This window comes from Bos javanicus, chromosome 25 (assembly GCF_032452875.1).
Source record: "Bos javanicus breed banteng chromosome 25, ARS-OSU_banteng_1.0, whole genome shotgun sequence".
Lineage (NCBI taxonomy): Eukaryota > Metazoa > Chordata > Mammalia > Artiodactyla > Bovidae > Bos > Bos javanicus.
Genome location: NC_083892.1, coordinates 17,011,779 through 17,032,117, shown reverse-complemented (window position 1 = coordinate 17,032,117; position 20,339 = coordinate 17,011,779). Strand labels below are relative to the sequence as shown.

General features: G+C 41.8%; 1 protein-coding gene across 7 annotated transcripts in view; it reads right to left on the bottom strand.

The window, feature by feature from the left end:
* Positions 1–20,339, bottom strand: part of TMC5 (transmembrane channel like 5) — a 79,439-nt gene that overhangs the window by 45,045 nt on the left and 14,055 nt on the right. For 5 of the 7 annotated variants that reach the window (XM_061401268.1, XM_061401271.1, XM_061401270.1 and 2 more), the window contains 4 exons: positions 19,096–19,324; positions 9,535–10,342; positions 5,998–6,158; positions 2,125–2,214 (listed from right to left, as the gene is read on the bottom strand). In XM_061401268.1, the coding sequence (XP_061257252.1) occupies positions 2,125–2,214; positions 5,998–6,158; positions 9,535–10,292 (1,009 nt within the window). In that variant the 5' untranslated portion in view covers positions 10,293–10,342; positions 19,096–19,324. Of the gene's footprint in view, positions 1–2,124; positions 2,215–5,997; positions 6,159–9,534; positions 10,349–19,095; positions 19,325–20,339 lie in introns of all 7 variants that reach the window. The other 2 variants (XM_061401266.1, XM_061401267.1) reach the window with 1 other exon arrangement.

The window sequence follows — 20,339 nt, the reverse complement described above, 5'->3', positions numbered from 1 at the left end:
GCACCTGGAAGCAGTCCCTACCCAGCAGACCTGATCTGGAAATCACCGTGCTGTTTATTTAATAGTTGGAGAAATTGAGGTGCAAAGGAATGAATAAACTCCCTCCTAATCATACTCTCATTAAATGGCAGGACTGGACTAATAATAGAACTCTTTCCTTCTCCCCACACCAATGATAATTACTCGTACTGGGAATCTGCCTGCTAATGCAGGGGACATGGGTTCAATCCCTAGTCCAGGAAGATGCCACATGCCGTGCAGCAACTGAGCCTGTGCACCAGAACTAGAGAGCTGTGCCCCCCGGCCGCAACTAGAGAAAGCCTGAACACACCTACAAAGACCCAGCGCAGCTGCAAAAAAAAGTTCCTTGTAAAAAACAATAAATGATAACTATCAGTAACAGTACCTGCAGGCCAACTACTTTAAATAGAATATATTGTTTGATTTTCACAATCACCCCATGAAGTAAGTACTGTAATAAACCCTATTTTGTAACTAAGAAAACTGAGGCCCAAAAAGGTAATTTGCTTAAGGCCACAAAACCAGCAAGTAGAAGAGCTCAGGATCAAACCGAAGTCTGTCTGGTCCCAAAGCACAGTGCCTTAATTACTTCACCCTGGTCATTTCCTGTAAGCAGATGCTGATGTATCATTCACTACATCCTTCATTCATAAATGAATATTTGTGAGTACCTACTACGCACCAGGCACTTCCTAGCTGCTAGCATGATCCACCAAAGGGACACTCTATCAGAAGACTGTCCATCAATTAATTGTAAATGATTTGAGAATCAGAACTAGTAAAGCGAAATGGTAGAGAAACCCAGGTTCATCTCTGGGTCCCCTATTTCCTTACTTTTCTCTGCCTTCTGGGGACTCCTCGTCCACCTAGAGGCACTCATCTTCATATTGGCCACAGAGCATCTTAAGAGGTGTGAAGGCATTTCTTTTCCCCAGTAGTTAAAGCCATTCCCTGCTCTTGTGGAAGACAGACAGAGAGCATGATTGTTTATATCCCCATGGTTTTCTCTCCCAAGTGGCAACACCAACCTCTTGAAAGATACAGGCCTTCTTAAGAAGCCTCTTAAAGAGTGAAGCTACAGGGTCGGGTGTCAGAAGGTGAGAGATGGTTTCAAGTCACGGGCCCCGACAATATGTGTTGTTACACAGAAGATGTCTTTGATTTATTCCTTGGTATTCACAGGTTTGCCTCTAGCTTCCAGCATTCCCTGGCCTCTCTCCTCTGATGCTTTTTTATTTCCTAGGCCTCTGCCTCTGATCAGACCTTCCTCACAGCACACAGCGATCCTTACAGAGCTTCCTAACTGATTTCAAAGCCTTCTTCAAGCTGATTGCCCCTATCCTCCACTATCATAATAATTCTATGATTATTCAGAAAAATTTTGATCAAGGCAATGCCACCTCACCAATACATGTATTAGCCATGGGATGGACATGTGACCCAGCCTTCTTTCCTACGTAAAAGTGACTGGTTCATGTGTAGACATGTGTCCCGAATGGGGCTGGAGAGAGGTTCCTCAATAATGACCGACAGGCCTGGAAAGAAAGGAAGATTTCCCCCGAGACCACTGAGCTGTGTGTGTGTCTCCTGTCAAGCTCCCTGGCTGCAGAGAAGGCCTGACTAGTTGAGATGAATGAGGTGAAGCTTAAAGAGAAGCTGTCTGTGAGATAGATGGAGAAAAAGAGAGTCCAGATGGCCCTGAGCTCCTGGCTTCAGACCCAGAGGCCCTGGTTCCTGTAACTCATCCAACAAATACCTCTGAGCACCTGCTATGTGCCATGCCAGGCTCTGTACTAAAGTGCTGGAAGGTAATTCTACCTTCTCTTCTTTGTTTACCCACATCCTTCCCACAGCACAAGCCTTGGGCCTGGATGAGCTGGCTTTCTGTCACTTGCAACCAGAAGAGTCCTAGCGAAGACACCTTGATATCTAAAGGAGAAAAAAACTCTGCATGTTTAGAATAAAACCTATTGTGATAAATTAAGGAAGTGCTGCATCAGTTACTACACCAGAGGCCAAGAGGCAGTGGCAATGTCTGCATTGCCTTGAACAGGCTCCTTCTGCAGGACGGATGCTTTTGGTCACTGTCCACTGAAGCCTTACCTTGGGGTGAACTGAGCCAATCATGTCCAGACAAGGGTGGGTCTCCATAAGCTGGGCCAGGACCTTCATCACCCACATAAGCAGGATTCACTGGAATGAAGAGACAAGACAATTAACCCCACACTAGTTACTACTGAGCACACAATGGTCAGCAGGACCTTGTTAGTGGGCCATAACTCAGAGTTTGAAAAATACTTGTCTGGAGGGATGAATAGATGGAGCTCAGAGGGGTTTGTGTGCTAAGTTGCTTCAGTTATGTCCCACTGTTTGTGACCCCATGGACTGTAGTCCACTAGGCTCCTCTGTCCATGGGATTCTCCAGGCAAAGATACTGGAGTGAGTTGCCGTTTCCTCCTCCAAGGAATCTTGCTGACCCAGCAATCAAACCCACGTCTCTGTCTCCAGCATTGGTAGACAGGTTCTTTACCTCTAGCGCCACCTGGGAAGCTTCAGAGGAGTTTAGGACAGTGAAAATACTCGGTAGGATACCCTTATGATGGATACAAGTCATTATATATTTGTTGAAACCCATAGAATGTACCACCCAGGGTGAAACTTAATGTAAGCTAAGGACTTTGGGTGATAATGATATGTCAATGTAGGTTCAGTTGTAACAAATGTCCCACTGTGGTGGGGGACCCTGATAAAGAGTGAGGCCATGCACGTGTTCCCTGGAGTAAGAAATGGCAATCCATTCCAGTGTTCTTGCTTGGAGGGTTCCATGGACGGAGGGGCCTGGCGGGCTATGGTCCAAGGAGTCTCAGGGAGTCAGACACAACTGAGTGACTGAGCACACACGCACGCACGTGTGGGGCACAGGGTAGTTGAGAACTCTGTCACCTTTTCCTCGATGTTACTGTGAACCTAAAACTTCTGTTATAAAAAAGTCCTGCTTTTAAAAATTAAACAAATTTTGTTGAGATGATTACAAAGCTTCCTTCTAGTTGTAGCCTTTTATGATGACACATGAATAAATCTGAAATTTGGCATGATTTTCTTAGGGACAGAGTCTACTTTTGACATCTACATGACAGTGTCACATTTCAATATATTTTTATTCAACTCATGATAAACAATGAAGTCTAATTCAACTCATGATAAACAATGAACTCCATAACAGAAAAATTGGAGCACATTTTGATGGAAATGTACGAAATTATACTGTGGGAGGTTCTGGAACTTCTTGCCAAGGATCAGTTCCCAGCTTTGCTGCTTTATTAACTGTGTGCTCTCTGGCATATGTTACTTAATAGTCTGAGTTTCAATATCTTAGTCTGTAAATCAGGATAATAATAGGCCTTCACATAGGATTGTTGGGGAAATTGAAGCAGTTAATTTTTGTTGGGGAAACTGAGTCAGTTAATACGTGTAACTGATATAACTATGTATAAAAGTGCTTGAAACAAATCCCAGAACACCACAAACTCTTAATATATCCTATTGTGGCAGATCAGTTGGTTTTCAGCAAACATGACACTTCCTCCACTTTGGACACCTCCACTGAGGTTGGACTGGTCATGTGACTTGGCTTTACCCGTGGAACACAGCAGAAACGACAGTTTGCTAGTTCCAAACCAAGGACTCAGAGACATCACATGTTTCTGCTCGCCACTTTGTGTGTTTCCAGCTTATGCCATGGGATGAAAATGGCCCAGGTTAGTTCACTGGGTCAAGAAGGACACTATGCCTAGACAGAGTCTGTGAACTCAAATCAGACACAACCAAACCCAATGTGGTTCGGTTAAACTCCAAGCAAACCCACAGATGTGTGGGTGAGAAATAAATGATGCTTATTGTGCAACGCTGGGTTTTAGAGTTGTTTGTTACGCAGCATTCCTGTGGCAACAGCTAACTGGTACATCCCTTACAGCTATTGCTTCTAATTCAGTTAGCATTGCTCAAGCACCTACTGTGTGCCAAGCATCAGGAAAATCACATGGAGCCTTGGAAGATACATGGATGAAATGGGTTCTCCTTAAGAAGTGCATAGTCTAACAAGATGGTATAGCCCTGGACAAGAGAATGCTGGGGCTACAACCTTAGTCCTAAAAGGAGCCCAGAGAATGAAGCCACACTTTATGTGGCCACTTTTAAAAATAGCTTTTTAATTCCAGTGTTCTGTGGAGCTTGGTGGTCAGCAATCCATATTTTCCCTGCTTCTACCCAGCAGTAAAGTGGAGTCAGAGAGATTGGCTGATACAGGCTCTTTTGATTTAGTAGCTAGGTAACTTTGAGCACGTTTCTCTCTGAACCTCAGTTTTCCCTTCTGTAAACAGGGAGAACAGTAGTGTCTGCTGCAGAGAAAACAAGATTGTAAAAGTAAAGTGCTTAGCAGAGTCTGCAGAGCATGGGAAACACTCCCAACCAGTTATTAGCTCTGCTTGCATTAGAGGGGGCAGTGTTTCTCAATCCATTTTTTTTTTCATTACCAGCCGCCTAAGGAGTCTTTTAAGATATTTCTTCCTCATTGCCCTTCCTCACGACATTATTGATTTATTTATTTTTGGCTGCACTGGGTCTTCATTGCTGCTGTAGTTGGCTTTCTATAGTTGTGGCAAGTGGGGGCTGCTCCAGTTGCCATCTGCAGGCTTCTCATTGCAGTGGCTTCTTTTGTGGTGGAGCGTGGGCTCCAGGTGCATGGGTGTCAGTACTGTGGCACCTGGGCTTAGTTGCCAGTGGAATGTGGGATCTTCACGGACCAGGGATTGAACCCGTGTCTCTTGCACTGGCAGGTGGATTCTTAAACACTGGACCAACAGGGAAGTCCCCCCCGTGACATTTTAATACCATAGTTATACTGTATAACCACGTGTTTGTGTATCTTCTTTATACATAAAAAGAGGAAGGTTTCTTTCTGGCCTTTTCAATACATTTTCACCCCTTGAGATACACATGCCCCACTGAGAATGCCTGGTATGAAGGTTTGGAATAGCCCAGCTGAATGTTTTCTCTGCAAATCTGTAACAGTCCGCATTTTTCCTGAGTGTGTGGCAACGCATCCCATCTCCTCCTCCCCGTCTTCTTCAATCTCTTCCCTACCAGTCAGGGCTGAGCGGTCTTTCATCTGCAGCAACCAGCACTTGGACCCCATGCTCTGTTCAAGGCTGAGCACTCCCTTCTCCAGCTCTGAATTCCTATAACGTCGACTTGTGCCACGAGCTGGCTTTCTCTATCAGAAAAGTCCCCCTTTTTCCTCTCAGAAGACTGGTAGAATCATCTTTACCTCCCAGAGCTAAACCTTTACACACAGCAGATTTTGAGAATGATGTGATTTTTCACATATTATCCATCTGTTTGCTCATTTTCTTTAGTCTTCATGTGCTCTTGTCACCTCCTCACCTAGGCTTTAAGTACCATGAGGACAGAGCTGCTTCTAACTCTCCATGTCCCTAGCAGGTTCCAAAAATACAAATGCTGACCATGTGAACACCTTTAGGAGGGGCTTAACTAAAGCTGCCCACTGGCAGCCAAGCAAACTGAATCTAGTCTACCAGTTGTTTTGTTTGCTCAGCACAGGAATTTTATTTATTCATTTTAAAAGTTATTTTGAAACATGTAAAAACCCAGATTTCTGGCTTCTCTAGAAAAATCTGAGGATCTGGCCATACTAAGACCATCTTTCTCACATAACCACCATGGGCTTGAACCTGACCATCAGCCTCCACACACGGGCACCACTCCTGCCCAAAGTGCTCAGATAAATGATGATACTGCTTCTCTTCTCGACACCCTCAGGGTTCAGCCCTTGTAAAGTGGGTGTTTGAAGGAGGAGGGGGTAAACCACTTCCCTCACTGATCTTTAATGACTGGTCCCAAGCCCATTGAATTTTATTTTCTTCCCAGGAAATGATCCTCTTCTTAACAAATGCTTACCATAGCCATTGCCAGGAGCACCTGGATACGGATTTGCCATCCCCACAGATTTCATTTCAATGCTTTCAGGATAATCAACATCTTCTCTCCCAAGGACGCCCAAGGGGCTGACACCCTCATAGTGAAACGGGGGCTGGACTGAAGATGTTCTGCTGAGCATTCTGCAATCCCAAAATGATGAATCAGTATTCATCTGGTAGCACAGTAAGGACAGTCATCCATCCACCCATCCACCCATCCATTCATTCCACTGAATGCCAACCATGCATGGGCGAGGGGAAGAGAACACAAAGACAAAGACATGGGTTGTTGACCCTCCATACAGTCTGGTCGAGCTTCTTAAACACAACCATAAGCAATTACAATACAAGTAGCAACTGGTGAATATAAGAAGTCAGGTCCAATGAGTTCACAGGAAAGAGAAAATTTGGGCTGAGAGTTTGAAGGGAAATCTACATGGAAAAGAGCCATCTGCCCTGGGATTGGAAGGATAAATCCATACATAAAGAGTTAGGAGTAGGGCATCCAAAGATGAAGAACAGCACAAGTAAAGTGCTGACCAGAAAGTGCTGAACATATAAAAGGAATGCTATGGAAGTCAATTAACCTGGAACAAAGATTCTCAATTTTATGTATATATCAATTCCCAGGCCTCACCCCAAACAACTAAATAGAAGCTTTGAAAGTTGGGCCCAGGTATTTGTATGATTTTTAAGGCCCCCCAGGTAGTTAGGTAATTATAAGCATCAGCCAAGGTTAAGAACCACTGACCTACAGTATGGGGTTGAGGTAGGGAGAGGATGGGCTTCCCAGGTGTCTCAGTGGTAAAGAACCTGCCTACCAGTGCAGGAGATGTGGGTTCGATCCCTGGGTTGGGGAGATTCCCTGGACAAGAAATAGCAACCCACTCCAGTATTCTTGCCTGGGAAATCCTATGGACAGAGGAGCCTGGCAGGCTAGAGTCCATGGGGTCGCAGAAGAGTCAGACACGACTTAGCAACTAAACAACAACAACAGGGAGGGGATAGCAGAAGCGGGAGGAGGCCAGTCAGCCTGGGCTCTGGCTGGCATCTTACATTGGCCCAGCACATCCTCATTCTTAGGATATCGTAAGTGAAGTGGCGGAGTCTTTCTCCCAAAGATTATGGAGAACTATGGAGGGTAATGAACAAGGGAGTGACAGGTCAAAGGTGTATTTTCAGTAATGAATCAGGCAGTGGGGGATAAGACCACGGAGGACATTTTGACCTAGTCCTTTTAATCCTCCTATTTAGGTTCTGAAGACATTTGATCCCACTACACACCCAAATCCCATAGTTTTGTTTCTGGTTGTTCAGTCACTAAGTCATGTCTAACTGTTTGCAACCCTATGGACTGCAGCATTCCAGGCTTTCCTATCCTTTATTATCTCCCAGAGCTTGCTCAGATTCATGTCCACTGAGACGGTGATGCCATCCAACCATCTCATCCTCTCTCACCCCTTCTCCTCCTGTCCTCAATCTATCCCAGCATAAGGGTCTTTTCCAGTGAGTCGGCTCTTCACACCAGGTGGCCAAAGTATTGGAGTTTCAGCTTCAGCATCAGTTCTTCCAATGAATATTTAGGGTTGATTTTCTTTAGGATGGACTGGTTAGATCTCCCTGCAGTCCAAGGGACTCTCATGAGTCTTCTCCAACACCACAGTTCAAAAGCATCAATTCTTTGGCATTCATCCTTCTTTATGGTCCAACTCTCACATCCATACATGCCTACTGGAAAAACCATAGCTTTGACTAGATGGACCTCTGTCAGCAAAGAAATGTCTTTGCTTTTTAATATTCTGTCTAGGTTTGTCATAGCTTTCCTTCCAAGGACTAAGTGTCTTTTAATTTCATAGCTGCAGCCAGAATCTGCAGTGATTTTGGAGTCCAAGAAAATAAAATCTGTCACTATTTTCACTTTTTCCCCTTCTATTTGCCAGGAAGTGATGGGACCAGATGCGATGATCTTAGTTTTTTGAATGTTGAATATATTTTTAAAGTAATTATTGAATTTGTTACAATATTGCTTCTAGGTTTTTTTAATATTTTGGTTTTGGGGCCTCTTTGTCTTCACTTTCTGCCATAAGGGTGGTGTCATCTGCATATCTGAGGTTGTTGATATTTCTCCTGGTAATCTTGATTCCAGCTTGTGCTTCATCCAGCCCAGCATTTCACATGATGTACTCTGCATATAAGTTAAATAAGCAGGGTGACAACATACAGCCTTGATGTACTCCTTTCCTGATTTGGAACCAGTCCCTTGTTCCATGTCTGGTTCTAACTGTTGCTTCTTGACCTGCATACAGGTTTCTCAGGAGAAGGTAGTCTGGTATTCCCATCTCCTTAAGAATTTTCCACACTGTACTGTGAGCCACACAGTCAAAGGCTTTAGCATAGTCAATGAAGCAGAAGTAAATGTTTTTCTAGAATTCACTTGCTTTTTTTTGATTCAACAGATGTTGGCAATTTGATCTCTGGTTCTTCTGCCTTTTCTAAATCCAGCTTGTACATCTGGAAGCTCTCGGTTCACATACTGTTGAAGCCTATCCTGAAGGATTTATGTTGAATTCATAAATATTACCAGTAGAAATAGTACATACAAAATAAAACTCACATTGGTTAGAATTTCACACAGTAAATTTGTTACAGGTTAAAAATAGCCTGAAAAATAAATAAATAATCACATGCTGTTGGCAACATGAACGTTGAGAAACTTAACGCAGGAAAAATTAGATTTGGTAGAACTGTCACCCAAGGTTAACACTGTTAATGGCCCAAACTGTACCTAATAAAATTTGTCAATGACTAAAACTGTTGGAAGATTAAAATCTTTTTGACAAAATTTAGATCTACAGAATCTGAATCAGGAAAAATTAGACTTAAAGAAACTTCCTTAGAGGAATCCTAACAATGGCAAAAACTATAATCAATAAAACTTGATGAAAGCAACAGCAATGGAGAAGATCAAGGAGCCAAATCTGTTATACACATGGAAAGTGGTCAATTCTGGCAATAATTTCAGCAAAATAAAGATGAAAGTAGAAAAAGTCAGAAGTGGCTCAATCACCTTGTATAAAAATAATTGAGTTAAATGGATTCCATGGTAGATTTTTCAAAAGATTTTCTTGATTAAAGTGCATTCCTGTTGATATAGTTCTGGTTAAAAGGTTTGGGTTCATAATTATCACCTTAACCCTAATCTCATTGGCGAAGTAGCAGGGTCAAAACAGTGCGATCTAAATGTTTTGCAGGGACTAGGCAGGAAGAGATAAGAGACTGGGAAGGATGTTATTCAAGCAAGAAGGGATGAAAGATTATCAGTTAAGAGCATGAAGCCTCAGGCTGAGAATCCAAGGCCCAGGTGAGGTATACAGGTAGGCGTGAAAGTTTCACCATAAATCCAGATCATGGCAATCATCATCATATGTGTCCTTATCCCAATTAAGTTAAACATTAATTGACTTAATGATCTAACCTTCATCTCCCATCCCCACTGGAAGGAGATTCCAGCACTTACTGCCTGGCCATTTCCGGGTCCTCTGAAGAGCCATAATCATGACCATTCTCAGCACCTGGGTAATCAGGCTCTCCCCAAAAGTTTGGAGAGTTCCGATGGTCTTCAGCACCCGGATAGTCTGGTTCTCCAAAAAAGTGTGGATGGTTAGATTGACTCTCAGCACCTGGATAATCAGGCTCTCCCAGAGAGTCTATGTATGCCTTGACTCTGGGGCTAGCATGCTCCGGATTCCTTCTGGAGCCTGGATGGTTTGAACTGGCCCTGGGGCCAGAAGAGTTCAAGTTTTCCTGAGCTCCAGGGTAGTCTGGTTCTCCCAAGGAGTCGAGATAATCTGGATTTATTCTGGAGCCTGTGTAGTTTCCACTGCCTTTGGAACCAGGAAAATCAGGATTTCGTTGAAACTGAGAGTAATCTGGCTCTCCAGATGAGCCTGGTTGGTATGGATTCCTCCGAGATCCAATATACTCTGGTTCTGCCAAAGGTTTGGGATAGTCTGTCCCTGCAGAGTATGGATGGCTCCTGGTGCCAGGGTAGTCTGGATTACTCTGAGATCCAGGATAATCTGGTTCTGCTAGAGACCCAAGATAGTCTGGACTTGTTCTGGACTCTGCTGGGTATGGGTTGCTCCTGGTGCTGGGTTCATCTGAGTTGTTCAGAGGACCTGGAGATTTCAAATACCTCTGAGTATGGTTTTGAGACCCAGAATAGTCAGGGTAATCTGGGTCTTCCTCATAAGCGCTATTCCTGTAGGCAGACATGTTTACTCTGGAGCATTAAAATGCATCCGCAGTTATTCAGCAATCTCTTTCTTTATCTGAAAAACAAAAGGAAGAAAACGTCAGATTTTTTTCCCTATCTTCCCTGCAATAATTGATGGTTACCTTGCAGTATCTGTTCTTTTTCCCTTCCTAGTTAGGTACACAACTGTCCAAAATAGAGATTATATCTCCCAGCCCCCTGTGCCTCTAGGTGCAGCCATGAGAGTGGGCAATGAGATGTGGGCAGAAGCGGTATATATTCCTTCTGGGCTGGGCTGTAAAGAGAAGGGGTATTCCTCCCTTTCTCAGTCTTCCCACTTCTGTGGACTGGAATGTGGAAATGATGGGGTGCCATTTGGACCATCTGTGGATGGTGACTGCAGCCATGAAATCAAAAGATGCTTGCTCCTTGGAAGGAAAGCTATGACAAACCTAGATAGCGTATTAAAAAGCAGAGACATCACTAGGCTGACAAAGGTCCGTCTAGTCAAAGCTATGGTTTTTTTCCAGTAGTCATGTATGGATGTGAAGCCTGAGGGCCAAAGAATTGATGATTTCAATTCTTGGTGCTGGAGAAGACCCTTGAGAGTCCCTTGGACTACAAGGAGGTCAAGTCAGTCAATCCTAAAAGAAATCAACCCTGAATGTTCATTGGAAAGACTGATACTGAAACTGAAACTCCAGTACAAGGAGGGGAGAAAATTTAAAGAAAGGATTAATAGGATTTGTGGACTGACCTAATATGGGAAGGGTGAGAGCTAAGGAAAAATCAGAAATAAACTTCACAGTTTGAGCCAGCATGATTAGATAAATGGTGATACTTTTGAAAGAAGCAAGTAGACCACTTTTAAAGTTCAGCCAATGTTTACAGATTTCTCTCTATATAAAAACGAAAAGGGTTAGACTTTTTTTGAGTAATCAGAGCTAAAGAATTAACCTTCTGCCACTGTCATCTACAACCTTTTCAGCATAGCAGAAAGTTTTTCATTATTTGTGTCCCTGTCCAGCATCCACCTGTCTCTTTTGTAGTAACATTTTCCCTCTCAATTCATGTCAGCCAGGTGTAAGTGTGTGTCCCAATCAGAATTATTTGCTTCTTGGCCACAGTGATTGAGTCAGAGCCAGTAAGACTCAATTCTGAGAGTTTTATCAGAAATGTTGAAAAAGAGAAGCTCTTTCTTTTGTTTGGACTTGGGACTTAGAAAGTTATAAGCCTGAAGCTGCCAGAGGTCACCAGGGAAGGAGGCCTGCCTGAGAGTAGTGCCAACAGCAAAGAGAACAGAACCAAGAGATAAACAGAGAGAAGGATCAAATGCTATGACATCGTTTAAGCACCTGAATCCAGCCATGCGTGAAGGCAGCCAGCCACTGGATGCTTGAGTCATTACATTCTCCTTTTGACTTACAATTGTTTGAGTTGGGTTTTTCTCGTACACAAATGAAAGAGAATTTCAATGAATATGCTGAGTTTTACAAACAGAAACATTCACACAAATTGAGTGCTAGAAAGGCTAAATGCTGGGCTTTATGGCAACTTATTTTTCATTACATGGAAAATGAACTCATTGATTTACTTATATTGTAAGACTAGAAATTAATATATATTTAAGATTTAGGATTTCTGTGCCCTACTAAAACCTTAGCTATTACTATTACATCTAACAAACTAAATGTGCCTACTAAATCTAAGAAAATAAAACCTGGTATGATACCAGCCTAAGAGAAAGAAGTATGTCCACCAAAAGGTAATGAGAGTGCTCATAGATGCTTTTCTTACATAAGAGTCAGAAATTGCAAACAAGCTAACAGTAGAATAAGTAAATGAATTGTGGCATATTCATACAATGAAACGCTATACAGCAGTAACAAAGATGGAACTTCTGTGACATGCAATGACATGGATTCATCTCACAGAGGCAATGATGATTGCAATTCAGATACAAAAGACTACAGACTGTATAACATTTATACAAAGTTCAAGAGCAGGCAAACTAAATAATGGAACTAGAAGTCAGAATAGCGATTACCTTGGGGAAGGGAGGAGACGGGAAACAAGATGAGTGAGCAAGCCTCTGGGATTCTAGAAATGTCCTCCTCTTGATCTGGGTGGTGGCTACATGGTGGCATGTGTGTGCACATCAAGGACACATAAGAACTGTGTGGGTGCGTGCATGCTTGGTTGCTCAGTTGTGTCCAACTCTTTGCAACCTCATAGACTGTAGTAAGAACTGTGTACCTCTCTATAAATATACAACCTCTTACTCTTAAAAAGAAAAAGAAAATGAGAAAGCTCTAAACCAGAAACCATAACGTGAAACTTTCTATTTCCCCTTCTATTTCCTTCTAATTATACTAGCTGAAAATAAATAAATGGCTCTAGCTCACAAACATTACCAGTTTTCTCACATATGCATCACAGAACATCTGAGTGGATGAAAGCAAAAACTAGGCGAGGACAGGACACGTTATCTGAATTGAATCATCTGTTGTCAGTTCAGTTCAGTCCCTCAGTCATGTCCAACTCTTTGTGACCCCATGAACTGCAACAAGCCCCGCCCCCCTGCCAATCAGCAATGCCCAGAGCCTGCTCAAACTCATGCCCATCGGGTCGGTGATGCCATCCAAATAACTCACCCTCTGTCTTCCCCTTCTCCTCCTGTCTTCAGTCTTTCCCAGCATCAGGGTCTTTTCAAATGAGTCAGTTCTTTGCATCAGGTGGCCAAAGTATTGGAGTTTCAGCTTCAGCATCAGTCCTTCCAATGAATATTCAGGACTGATTTCTTTAGGATGGACTGGTTGGATATCCTTGCAGTCTAGGAGACTCTCAAGAGTCTTCTCCAACACCACAGTTCAAAAGCATCAATTCTTCAGTGCCCAGTTTTCTTTATGGTCCAACTCTCACATCCGTACATGACCACTGGAAAAACCATAGCCTTAACTAGACGGACCTTTGTTGGCAAAGTAACGTCTGTTTTTTAATATGCTGTCTAGGTTGGTCATAGCTTTTCTTCCAAGGAGCAATCGTCTTTTAATTTTGTGGCTGCAGTCACCATCTGCAGTGATTTTGGAACCCAGGAAAATAAAGTCTCTCACTGTTTCCATTGTTTCCCCAACTATTTGCCATGAAGTGATGGGACCGGATGCCATGATCTTAGTTTTCTAAATTGAGTTTTAAGCCAACTTTTTCACTTTCCTCTTTCACTTTCATCAAGAAATTCTTCAGTTCTTCTTTGCTTTCTGCCATAAGGGTGGTGTCATCTGCATATCTGAGGTTATTGATATTTCTCCCAGCAATCTTGATTCCAGCTTGTGCTTCATCCATCCCAGCATTTCTCATGATGTACTCTTCATATAAGTTAAATAAGCAAGGTGACAACATACAGCCTTGATGTACTCCTTTCCCAACTTAGAACCAGTCCATTGTTCCATGTCCAGTTCTAACAGTGGCTTCTTGACCTGCATATAGATTTCTCGGGAGGCAAGTCAGGTGGTCTGGTATTCCCATCTCTTGAAGATTTTTCCACAGTTTGTTGTAATCCACACAGTCAAAGGCTTTGACATAGTCAATAAAGCAGAAGTAGATGTTTTGCTGGAACTCTCTTGCTTTTTCGATTATCCAGTGGAGGTTGGTAATCTGATCTCTGGTTCTTCTGCCTTTTCTAAATTCAGCTTTAGAAATATCTGGAAGGTCTTGGTTTACGTACTGTTGAAGCCTCACTTGAAGGATTTTGAGCATTACTTTGCTAGCATGTGAGATGAATGCAGTTGTGCGGTAGTTTGAACATTATTTGGCATTGCCTTTCTTTGGGATTGGAATGAAAACTGACCTTTTCCAGTCCTGTGGCCACTGCTGAGTTTTCCAAATTTGCTGGCATATTGAGTGCAGCACTTTCACAGCAACATCTTTCAGGATTTGGAATAGCTCAACTGGAATTCCATCACCTCCACTAGCTTTGTTCGTAGTGATGCTTCCTAAGGCCCACTTGACTTCACATTCCAGGATGTCTGGCTCTAAGCGAGTGATCACACCATCATGGTTATCTGGATCATGAAGATCTTTTTTGTACAGTTCTTCTGTGTATTCTTGCCATCTCTTCTTAATATCTTCTGCTTCTGTTAGGTCAACACCATTCCTGTCCTTTATTGTGCCCATCTTTGCATGAAATTGTCCCTTGGTATCTCTAATTTTCTTGAAGAGATCTCTAGTCCTTTCTATTCTATTGTTTTCTTCTATTTCTTTGCATTGATTACCAAGGAAGGCTTTCTTATCTCTCCTTGCTATTCTTTGGAACTCTGCATTCAGACAAGTATATCTTTCCTTTTCTCCTTTACCTTTTGCTTCTCTTCTTTTCTCAGCTATTTGTAAGGCCTGCTCAAGCATTTTGCGTTCTTGCATTTCTTTTTCTTGGGGATGGTCTTGATCACTGCCTCCTGTACAATGTCACGAACGTCCAACCATAGTTCGTCAGGCACTCTGTCTATCAGATCTAACCCATTGAGTCTGTTTGTCACTCCCACTACATAATCATAAGAGATTTGACTATGTGATGCAGTGCAATGAAATGGTTAGGAATCAAGCCCTTGGCATTGGGTTTAGTTTCTATCTGCTAGCTGTGTGGACTTGGGCAAATCACTTAATCTCTTTGATTCTATTTGCTCATCTATCCAATGCTGACTAATAATGCCTCATAGAGTTGGAAGGAGTGAACAATATGGGGCACATAAAGAACTGGCATCAAGGAAACATTCACTGAATAGAAGATATTATTTACCACTATTTTGATTTATGTGTAATGAAAACCCTGGCAGGTTTCACAAGAAAGAAGGCTTGGTGGACAACAAAAGTTCATTCCATGGATGGACCTAGAGATTATCATACTAAGTGAAGTAAGTCAAACAGAGACAGACAAATGTGATGTTACTTACATGTGGAATCTAAAAAAAAAATGATACAAAGGAACTTATTTGCAAAACAGAAACAGACCCACAGACACAGAGAAATTTATGGTTACCAAAGGGGAAAGGTATGGGGGAAAGATAAACTAGGAGTTGGGATTGGCAGATACAAAATACTATGTATAAAATAGATAAATGACAAGGTCTTACTGTATAGCACAGGGAACTATGTTAATATCTTTATAATAAGCTACATGGAATTCCCTGGTGGCTCAGATGGTAAAAGAGTCTGCCTTCAATGCGGGAGACCCGAGTTTGATCCCTGGACCCAAGGAGACCCTCTGGGGAAGAAAATGGCAACCCACTCCAGTATTCTTGCCTGGTACATCCCATGGATGAGGGGGCCTGGTGGGCTACAGTCCATAGGGTCGCAAAGAGTCAGACACAACTGAGCAACTCCACTTTATTCATTATATGTATAGGCTACCTATAGTTGAAAAGAATCTGAAACAGAATATGTGTGTGTGTGTGTGTGTGTGAGACCAACCTAGACAACATATTAAAAAGCAGAGACATTACTTTGCCAGCAAAGGTCCATCTAGTCAAGGCTATGGTTTTTCCAGTGGTCATGTATGGATGTGAGAGTTGGACTATAAAGAAAGCTGAGCACAGAAGAATTGATGCATTTGAAATGTGGTGTTGGAGAAGACTCTTGAGAGTCTCTTGGACTGCAAGGAGATCCAACCTGTATATCCTAAAGGAAATCAGTCCTGATTATTCATTGGAAGGACTGATGCTGAAAGCTGAAACTTCAATACTTTGGCCACCCAGTGCAAGAACTGACTCATTTGAAAAGACCCTGATGCTGGGGAAGATTGAGGGCAGGAGGAGAAGGGGACGACAGAGGATGAGATGATTGGGTGGCATCACTGACTCAATGGACATGAGTTTGAATAAACTCCAGGAGTTGGTGATGGACAGGGAGGCCTGGTGTGCTGCAGTCCACGGAGTCTCAAAGAGTTGGACATGACTGAGCGACGGAACTGAACTGATGTGTGTGTGTGTGTGTGTGTATGAATTCATATATAGAAACTAATAAAATGTTGTAAAGCAACTTATACATCAATTTTTAAAAATTCAGGCATTCAACTAGGACATTTTTAAAAATAGAAATCCTTTATAATAAAGTAGAAGGAAAAGAAATTCTAGCAAATTCCTCAGTTGACATAGTGACTGTAAATGAGAACTAAATTTTGGTGTGAGCTTCTTTTTAGTGCAGACTGAAAGAGAATCATACAAGTTACGTGATACTCATTTCTTGGGAAAAAAGGAAGTATGTCAGTTTTTCAAGAAGTCCATGCTTCTCCTCAGGATGAATTTCTGGGAAAAAAAAAAATGTGTCAGGAGGACCTTCTAAAGGGATCAGATGACCACAAAATACAGCTCAGGGTCACCAGCAAAGAGCTCAGACCCTCCAGCAACTCCAGGACGAGCTGCTGGGGCTGGGGGTGGGGAGAGTTGGGGGGAGCTCTGGAGTCCCTGCAGGTCACTGTAAGATGAGCAACCCCCTTCCATAAAGGCAGTGGCATTGGGCTATTTTTGTTAGCATGTGTTACTTCCAAGCAAAAGAATTTAAGAGTCAAAAACACAACCTTTTAGTGCCTTTCTGCTGCCATGGCAACCAGTGACATTTCAGATGGAGACCCACTCTTCACCCATAGACTGCGTGACTAAATGGGGCACAACCCACCCCCAGTAACCCATAATAGCATTTCATGGGCAAGAGATAAACTTTCAGAAGTTAAGCCATTGAGATTTTGAGTTTGTTTCTTAATGCAGCAGAGTCTAGCCTAGCCTGACAATACAAGATCATTTAGAATCTTTGACAAATATATCTTTGTTTATTATATGAATACATATATTTGTGAATATATTCATGAATGAATGAACTGTTGGCTGATCACATATAACATCCGTCTACTTATCTATCAATCATTCACTTATTTACCTGTTTATCTCTGTGTGTTTGTGCATATGTATTGTATGAACATACTTATTCATACAACACATACATTTAATATATGTATTCATGAATGTATTTATGAATATGTAATATATGTATTCATGAATGTATTTATGAATATGTAAGTTTATGAATATATTCATATAACACAAATATGGATAGATAGACACTATATGTGATCAGCCAATAATGAGTTTCAATCTGCTGGTACAATTCTCTGTTCTACTGACGTCATTTGACAGGAGTTTGTCAGTGTGCTTGTCTTTTTCACAGACCAGGCACCAATGTGCTGTAACCTCAAATCCCTAAGGAAGCAAAGAGATAAGCCACAGAAAATGACTCAAAGGAAAGAGAGAGGAGGAAATAACTATAAGGAAATAGTCTTGAGCTGACAGGGAAATTAAGTGGGAGTGGTCTTCTGAGAAATTTACTCATAGTTTCCTACTGACTATTAGAGGTACAAACATCTTGTCTTTTCCAAGGAAAAATTTCTCTTTGTGCCTTGGAAGAAGCTCAAATACATATACATTTTCCTTTTTATTGAAATATAGTTGATGTAGTTATAGTTATGTAAGTTACAGGTGTACAATTTTAATTGTTATACTGCATTTATAGTTATTATAAAATATGGGTTTTAGATTTTATAGAGTATATTATATATTTTTTTGCCTCTAAGTTTTGTTGCTCTAGTATCTTCCCAATAAGGGCCATTGATTCATCAATTCTGAGTCCTCCTTTTGACATCTATTTAGGTTTTCCTACTTCACTATTTCATTGGTTTTCAGTCACATTCCCACACAATTATATGTCTTTTGAATCTGTTAATTGCAGGCTCCCTATTTGATCTTGCAAGTCTCCTGATTTGAATGGATGATCATAACAACCTTGCATTTAGCTAGTCCAATAATGTTCAAAGGATAAACTAAATCCTAGAATCTTGATAAGGTCACAGGCAGGCTATGTATTTGGATCTCTACTGCCTCTTATATTTCCCAGACTTAAACCAGCATAAGCCACAGCAAGTCACCCACGATCTTTGTTCTGCAGCCACCAAAATGACCTCACAAAACAGTGACATGGAGTCATTAAGGCCAAGCTTTATGTGTAATGAGAAAAAATGGAAACAATCCAAAAACCCATCAACAAGGGATGGATCAAATCAGTGACAGCACACCTGCATAATGGAATATCATGGAGCTAAAAAGGAATGCTCTAGATCTCCATGTTCCAGCAGAAGACAGCCAGCTTTGTACGGCTCTTCTCTCTAATCTCCTTTTCCCGTCTCCTGCCCAACCCCACGCTAGAATCACGAGGCAGTCGTAAACTGCACAAAGGTTAATTTTGCTAATAAGGCCAGTTATTACCTGAAAGACAAGGGAAGAGAGGACAGAGCCTTGTAAAAGTTAACTTGACCACCACCAAATGCAGGACATCACCCCATTAGGGGCAAAATGAGGCCACAAATTCTCATTTCAGCTGCATGTTCTGTCTTCTAATGAGGTGAATTTTGTTGTTTAAACACAAGACAACCTTTCAACCTAAATGAAACTGACGTGCTTATAAATGGTATATAGTACATACAAATTTAAGATCCCCAAAGTTATTAAAAAGTGAGTCTGTAGAAATTTTTAATTAGTTCCAAAGAACCACCATCATTTTGATTTAGATCAACCGAATTTTTCAGGTTTTTATTTTTTTGGGTGGTGGTGGGGTGCTACATTTTATTTTGCTAACTAAAGACATTAAAAGCAACAACAGCTACCATGACCTACGATCACTGTTATTTCATAAAACATTGTATAGACAGTTTTTAAAAGGAAAAAAATCCCAATCTAAAAAGGAAGAACAGTCCATTTCATCGAATAGATTAACCTTCTTAAAAACTTACATCTCTATCCTCGTTTTTCTCACTTTGTCCCAAACGAGTGCAAATTTCACACACAGCGACTTGGCGTGCAGATGCTGTTGGAACTACAGGGTCGGATGGATGTGTGTTTTCTCTCCCACTGGCTGTTGATAGAAGCTGGATCCGGGACGATTTCCAGAAGGTTATAGTCCTTAACGTGAGTCTGAAGTCTGAAAATTCCCAGCTGCTGACTGCAGGCCATATATCCTGAAAATCAGATGACACAGGACTTTGACTTCTATAAGAGATGGTGTCACACCACACCCCTTACCGGTGCCTGTGAAGGAAGGACACGCTAGTTCAATGCCTTCTTATTTTCTTTCCTCTTACGACTTTTAAAAAATGGACAACAATCAAGTACAGAGAGCGAAAGAATAAATACTACCAGATACTAATCTTTTTCATGTTAATTCCAGATTTGTGCTTATTTTCTCAAGGAAATAAAGCATGACTGGTAAAATGGAAGCTCTCAAGCTTCCCCTCAACCCAGTTTTCCACCACTATCCCCCTCCCCCTTTCTCTGTCCAGAAGCCAGCACGATTCTAAATTTGGTTGGTGATTTTCCACTTCATATTGTTTATATGTTGACCGCTATTAGGGGTTGAATTATGTCCCTAATAAAAGATATACGGAAGTACTTAACCTTTGGTATCCCAGTTTGTGACCTTATTAGGACATAGGATCTAACAGGTAATCAAGTTAGAATGAGGTCATTGAGGTCCAGTATGACTGTTGTCCTTGTTAGCAGGGGAACTTTGGACACAGCCATGCACACAGGGAGGAGTGTGTGAAGAGACACTTGGAGGATGCCATGAAGATTGGTGTTCTTCTGCCTCAGGCCAAGGATTACTAGAAGTTGGAAGAGGCAAGCAAGGATCCTTCCACTATAAGTATAGGAGGGACCATTACCCTCCCAACACCTTGGTTTCAGACTTCCAGCCCGCAAACTGTGAGACAATACATTTCTGGTAAGCCACCCAGTCTGTGGTACCTTGTCAGGCATTGTCAAAGTCCATTGGGAAATAAATCAGCCGTTCCTCCTCCCCACCTCATCCCTGAGTTTGAGAATGGCTGAGTTAAACTGATATTAACACAGAAGATCTAAAAAAGGGCTTTTCCAGCTCTCTAAGTTCATGATATAAAGAAAAATTTGCAGGAAAAAAGGAAAATAAAGGGAAACAGAGGTGAGATCTTTTCATTAAAGAGGAAGAAGTGGACATTT